General features: G+C 30.6%; 1 protein-coding gene across 2 annotated transcripts; it reads left to right on the top strand.

Annotated features, from left to right (window-relative positions):
• Positions 1-2,229: 2,229 nt before the first annotated feature.
• LOC141667172 (adenine phosphoribosyltransferase 5-like) lies at positions 2,230-7,065 on the top strand. 2 transcript variants are annotated; one of them, XM_074473565.1, is made up of 7 exons: positions 2,230-2,787; positions 2,882-2,992; positions 4,191-4,283; positions 5,613-5,762; positions 5,850-5,908; positions 6,584-6,676; positions 6,788-7,065. In XM_074473565.1, exons 1-6 carry the CDS (start codon positions 2,697-2,699, stop codon positions 6,653-6,655), a joined length of 576 nt encoding a protein of 191 aa, XP_074329666.1. In that variant the 5' UTR covers positions 2,230-2,696; the 3' UTR covers positions 6,656-6,676; positions 6,788-7,065. The 2 variants fall into 2 exon arrangements, with proteins under 2 accessions (XP_074329666.1, XP_074329665.1); XM_074473564.1 differs by having other exon boundaries at positions 2,234-2,787; positions 6,584-6,656.
• Positions 7,066-7,333: the final 268 nt, after the last annotated feature.

The following is a 7,333-nucleotide window of genomic DNA, read 5'->3' as shown; positions in this document are numbered from 1 at the left end:
AAATTCAAATCTGAATCACCAACTGATTCAAATACTCCAAATTTCTGACCAACTCCAACTCTGATCCAAATATTTGATTCAAATTATTTTTTACATATAATAATATATAAATATCATATTAAACAATTTTATCTTAAATTTATTATTTAATCATTATTAACAATTTATATAATATTTCATAAATCAATTAAATCGAAAAAAATTAATACACATAAAAATAATAAAATTGTGCACTTAATTCACGAAAAAACATTTATTGCAATAATTAACATACAAAATATCATTAATACACATTAATTTTTCGAATTAGTGTATTCTTCCTACAAATACTCAATTAATACATTTTTAAGTGCAATATATGCTTCTTTATTTTTTTATTTTTAAATTTTAATGAAATTATGTTTTCTCATTATTTTAAATTTTATTTTTAAAATAAATTTTGTTTGCTAATAATTATATTCAGTTATTAATTATATAATTAAATAATTAAAAATAAATTTAAAATCTCATAAACTACAAATAACAAAACTATTATTTTATATTTTGGATCAGTGAACAGCAATACTATGTTGAAATGAAATTTGGGGTCCAATACTCTGTTGAAATGAAATTTGGGGTAATCTGACCCAAATTTGGATTTTGTATCTTTATTGGATTTACCCTTAGATCGAGGGTTTTGAACTTGTTATGTTTATTTTTTTTAATTATTGATGGTTTTAATATCATTCGTCATTTTTAAATTTTAATTATTCATCATTCATGTTACTAGCCACTGATGCAAGTTTGATACGTGGAAGACTTAACGTTTGTTAAACATTTTTTTCATTTTCCACGGAATAATTGATCATAAACGAATAATTAAATTTGCATTTAATTTGGAGTCGATTCATAGTTGAGTCATGATTCTAAAAAGAGTTAATGAGATTTGGCACCTGTCAACTTTGATAAAATAATAAATGTGTATCAAAGTTTGGAAAAAATAGATTACACCATTTAACTTATATTTTAGCATTGATTATGCATCCATTTTCATAATTTCATTTAACTAAACAGGACAAAGCTAGAAATTTAGGAAAAAGAAGAAGTAAAATATATAAAAAAAAGTTAAATGTTGATGCAAAATTAAAAATTTTAAATTTTCGAATAATACTAGTAATTTCAGTTTTAATTTTCATTCTATAATACTAATGCTGATATTTTATATTTCTACTAAAATGATTTTAATAGTTAGTCTTGATTATATACTTGAATTTAGTTGTAGCAGAGTCGTAAAATTTTGAAATTAATATTTAAAAAATGAAAAGCAAAATTGAAATTAATAGTATTATTTGAAAATTCAAAATTTATTATTTTATATTTGATTTAAAGAAAATTTTAATTTTTAATATTATTTTTTAAAAAATATATTATAATCAAGAATATTACTGAATTTTCGATTTTATCCATTCTCAATCCAACAAAATTCTGAAAATGGGTTGTATTGGGTCGTGAACTAAGTTTGAAACGAAGTAGCAGGGCATAAAGTGTATTTTACTCCTCTAAAAATATAAATAATTGAGTGAAAAAAAAGAACATCTGCCAATATTGAACTTAATTATCCGTTTATCCAAATATTCACGTATCCAAATTCTATGAACTGCATAGCCATAAATTACAACTTACTCTTGAGAAACTGAATTTGTTTGGTATAAAGATAAAAAAAATGGTGGTTGTGGAAACTGGAAAGTGGGAAGTGACAGAAGGGCATAGGTTGTATGGAGGCCCGCAACAGAATCTTAAAAGCTGCTCCTGCATGATTCTCTGTCCAATTTCAGCCGTCAGTTTCTATCCTCCCAGCAGTTACCATCTTTCTCTTTTTTATTTCTAAACTTTTTACCTCTCATATCTTTACATGATAAAATTTCACTTAAAGATTTTGATGCAGTACTGCACTGCATCTTTTCGCTGCATGTACAAATATCGTGTACAACCTAACACCATAGTGTTTGAATGGTAATTTTTTCACATAACAAACAAAACATGCATGCAATAAAAAAACAATGTACTACAACTTATATAAGTATCTATTTAATGTGTGTAATGGAATGATGATGTATTTTGACATGCATGGTAAAATCAAAATGCACTTGAATCATTGATATTGAAATTCTGCATTGGCCAATTGTATTAAAAAGATTGTATATCTATTTTGTACTATATACACTTGCTCAGTTGGAGAGTCTAGTCCATATCCATAGGTAATATCAATGAGGCAGCAAACACAAAATGGCATAGTAAAGTGTTTATATTAAGTGCAAGCAAACACACAATACACACATTCCCACACACACAAGATAAAGAAAAGGCTATGGACACTGGACAGCACCACTACTACACTACAACTACTCAATAGTCAATAGTATAGGAGTATGTATGAGAGTGCCTTGGATTTTATTATAATTGATCTCCACCTTCTGTGTAGCAGTAGTAGTACTAGTTGCTCTAGATTGGGAGGGAAAATATTAAAAACTTCTTGTTGGAATTTGCAATACAAATCTTCACCTTTTGAAATTTTTAAAGGAGAGAGAAAATTAACTTGGTTGTACTAGTGGTACAAACTACAAGAGAGCAAATCTTGGACTTTAGATTCTTTGCTTTCTTTTATATAAGGTGAAAAAAGAAGCAAACTTTATTTCAAGAAACAAGAGGGAAACAAAATGTTTGCAGCTGAGAATGGACTCAAGGGAGACCCAAGACTTCAGGCCATTTCTGAAGCTATTAGAGTCATTCCTCACTTCCCAAAACCAGGTTTTGTATATTTTTACTTCTTGATATTTAACTTATTAAGTACTCATTTTAATATTTTTTTTGTATGTCTGGTTTTTTGTTTTGATTGATTTAGGGATTATGTTTCAAGATATAACAACTTTGCTACTGAATCACAAGGCTTTCAAGGATACTGTGGAAATTTTTGTTGATAGGTACAGAGATATGGGTATTTCTGTAGTTGCAGGTATTGTAAATCTTTCTTTATATATTGTTTTATATAATTCTTCTTTTCTTTCTAATTGAAACTGGTTCCGAGGTTTGTTAATCTATGGTGAAGTTTATATTCAGATAATTGAAAAATTATAGTTTTTTGCTCCAAGTATAATTTTGTTGTTTCTCTTAACTACTGTAGATCGGTAAAAAACATTTCTTGGGATAGATCAGTATATAGGTTCTAGTGTTGAGAAATTTATAGTACTCATATCAGAGATTTACATTTTCTAATGCATTTGAAATTGTGACACTTGTTTAGTTTTTAAGTTTTGGGTGGTGAGGAAGATGCTGCTGGTCTGAAAATTGATAACTTCTGTTCTGTGCATATATATTTCTTACATTACTCAAGTAGTTTAACAAAATCCATGTTTGTGACTTTGCGATTCTGTTCATTTTGCCAGGATATATTCAATATTCAGTAAGATAGTAGGAAATTAAAAATACAGTTTTTATTAGCGTTTGTCACTCTGCAGTGTAACTTTCATTCTTTTCTAGTCTATTGTCTCTGGATGTCAAGTGATAGTTTGGCTGCTCCACTAGGTTATTTTAGTTACTTCTTATATTTTTCGCCCTCTTCTTTTCCCTGGTTTAAGCTTTCAGTCTGCAGCTTTCTGAGCCAAAAAAGTAAAAGAAAAATGGTTTGACAGGTGCAGCTCTGGCTATTTATCTAGATCCTCAGATGAACTTTCTAAAGTTTCCAGTGGAAACTGAAGTCAGTTATTTGTGTTGAATATTTTCAGTATTACATCTACTAACAACAACGAAAAAAAATGGTTTGGAAAATTAAAGAATGCAATGCCCTCATTTAATGGATACAAGATGGTGTATTAAAGAAGACCTAGCTAGAGTTTCTAAAGTTCTGCTGGATCTGCTAGCAGAAGTCTTTGTTTTAATTAGGATCCATAATATTTACTAGATGATCTATAAAATCATCTCTAGGTAAGGCTAGATATGGAACGACAGTCAACACCCTGCATACTTTCGTATATTTTGCAAGTCATGTGCCTTATTGGAGCACCGATCTTGGTCCGAGGTGTTTCACCTTTTAAAAATAAACATATATGTTGCAATATAGTGTTTGTACCTTAGAAGCTCTGTAGTTTCTTCCTTTCATTGCCTTGGTGATACATTCATTAAATAATAATACAAATTTATCTTTTATTGGGTAGGAATTGAAGCCAGAGGGTTTATGTTTGGTCCATCTATTGCCTTAGCTATTGGTGCAAAGTTTATCCCATTACGGAAACCCGGAAAGTTACCAGGTATGCTGATTTGATGTCAAGTTTCAGGAATCAGGGGTGACTTTATATTTAAGTATTGAAGTTATTACTTGAAAAGAATGTGGTGATGTCTGGGTTATGGTGATATCTGGTTTATGGTTCAAGTTGAACCTTTGATTTTGCTCGTTTAACAAGGAAATTTAAAGTTACCAATAATCCTTGAAAGGACAATGTATCCTTTTAATCTTCTTTGTCATGATTTAATTTTAAAAAAAATTGAATGGTTTAAATGGAAAACTGTACAAAACCATTCTTTCCTTTGCATCTCTGTTGGGATAAAAGAAGAATTGGTGCTGGAAAATTGTTTTACGTCCACTTTTGCTAATGTTTTTCTTTGCCAATAAAGAGAGATTTTATTAACTCAAATCATTACACAATACATAGTGAAGTTCGGAATGGACATTCTCCATCCTCCACTTACGATCAGCTAAAAAGAGCTATACCTCGCTAAATTGTGAGCTACGCTATTCGCGGATCTCTTAACAAATCTTGACATTACTTTTTGAACTTGTAAACCTGCTAGAATATTTCTGCTAATGTTAAGTGGAAGAAAACTAAATTAAAGTGTAATGATCAAGGCCATAATATGATTGCATAAAGTAACATTCATGGTTGGTTTGTGACATACTTTTGAAACAGAATTTACTTTATAAACCCTTCTTTATATTGTACCACCTTAGTCCCTTTCTGTGTCCCTAACAGAGAATTACAGAACAATGTGAAACTAAATTATTTTTACTTCTATCTTACCAAGTGTATGTTATTTTCCCTTGGACAATTGGTAGGAGAGATTAAATCTTGAATAGTGAATGATTCACTAATTATTACGGTAGAGTTTGCACGTTTTTTTTGCTATATAGATTATACACACTTAAAACCATGGAAGAAAGTAACATTGATTAACAAAAGAATTAATGGAACAAGTGGCCATTAGGGAACATCTAAAAAGGAGAAGATGGGGTTTGCTAGTATAATTCAACCTAACCTTTTTTCCCCACAATTTTCACCCATCTTTCATTAATGCTTTTAAGTATTTGTACGTTCTGTTACTTTTATGTAGTATTTAGTGTTCCCTCCACGTGGAACATAGATAACTGTGCTGATTATTAATATTTTAAGTAATGATGGTATATATATATATATATATATAGAAAATTATATGTAATCAATAAAGATTGGATAAAGCAAACATTATATGCCTTTTAGGCTCTTACTCTTCTGATTCGCAATTCAGTGACTTGCTCTTTAGAAAAACTCATACCTATATGTTTTTTCTCTGGAATAACTGATTACATGTAAATAAATATGCAGGTGAAGTAATTTCACAAGCATATGAACTAGAGTATGGTACAGATTGTTTGGAAATGCATGTTGGGGCTGTGCTTCCTGGAGAACGAACAGTGGTAATAGATGATTTGGTAGCCACGGGTGGTACCCTATCTGCAGCAATAAACCTTTTAGGCGAGATGCTTACCCCTTTCATCAATTTCTTTGATCAGGTCTTTATTTATAATATTCAACTGACAACAAAATATATTTGCTTTACAGAACGCATGGAAGCTGAAGTGGTTGAATGTGCATGTGTTATTGGGTTGAGCGATCTCAAGGTTATATACTTACACCTTAGCAATTTAAACACTTTTTTGTCTTTCTTAACTTTCTCTGTTTGGATACCGTTGTTAAGTTTGAAACTTCCTGCTTCATGGATTGTAACTATTGCAAACAGATTTATATATTGTTGTCTGTTGAAGTAATAATTTTCAATTGTTCTTCCAGTCATAATAACACAGGGTTAGTTAAATATTTACCCAACTATAGGCATCAATGTTTGTGAACATTTGGGTTGTGTAGGCTTCCACTCAAACAGTGGGGAACACTTCTATCTTTGAGATGGGAGTGGATAATTAATTAGTCTGGGTATTCCATGGGACAAAACTATAGAAAAGCTATTGCATGTTTGCTATTTTAACATAATTTAATGTGGAATGATTCTTGATTTATGTAGCATTTACATGCCAACTAATCATTAGCTTTGCTTTATAAATTGATATTATAAAGCTCATGTTTCTACTATGTACTTGTATTATATGTGTAATTCACTTCTTTTCTATAACCATCTAAGCCCTTTGGAAACTTGAAGTGTAAAAACCTTTAAGAAGATCTGTTACATTGTTTGTGTCCATGAAGAGCACTCTTCATTTCCTTGTAATGCATATTTAGACTGATCACCTGATTTTATCCACGTTCAAATTATAAGTACTCACATTTGCATCCTCCTCCAGGGAAAACGCAAGCTACATGGGAAACCTCTGTATATTCTGGTCGAGCCGCGAGAAGTAGATGACCGTTGCTGAGGTGCATATTTTTCTGACCAAGTCTGTGCATCTTTAAGATTATAGTTTCCTTGCTCTTCCATCTTGAAAATTAAAATTTACAAACTAGTACTCTTTTCTCATTGGCTTATAACTTGTATTCTGCCAAAACAGATTCTGTAATGGAATATGTGATGCTCGGACAATTATTCCAAGTCTGTCTCCCAGGTTGAAGCTTTGCCTCACGTCCTCACCTATAGTCTTCCTTGAAACCCCAACCTTATGTTTGTGTTCATGCACATCAATCATGTAGTTTGTATCATTTTTTTTTCTATTGATGACTTTGTCGCGAGGTCTCTCACGTGGAGGGACTTGTTAGAGTGAGATCATGATTTTCCCGGGTCATGATCTATTGGATTTTCAATTCAAATCAACCAATTCTTCAAACCGCAGTTCAGTATTTAAAATTCATAATAATAAGACTTCAAATGAGTTGGCCCAGGGTGGTTGGTTAGGATTCCATTCTTTCTCTATAATATTGGATTAAAAAACTAAAATTCACCTCAATAGGTTGCTAAACATGTCTGTAAAATAACAAAATGTTATAATTAGAAATATATACGGATGTATTGATGGTATAAGTGTCATAAAGCATGCAACTGAATAAATGTAGGAAAATGAATTTAAAGATTTAGATTTTGCCCTATGCTAAAGGGTCAT

The sequence above is a fragment of the Apium graveolens genome, chromosome 6 (assembly GCF_009905375.1).
Source record: "Apium graveolens cultivar Ventura chromosome 6, ASM990537v1, whole genome shotgun sequence".
Lineage (NCBI taxonomy): Eukaryota > Viridiplantae > Streptophyta > Magnoliopsida > Apiales > Apiaceae > Apium > Apium graveolens.
Note: the sequence above shows the minus strand (reverse complement) of the source record. Positions and strands in the feature narration are given on the sequence as shown.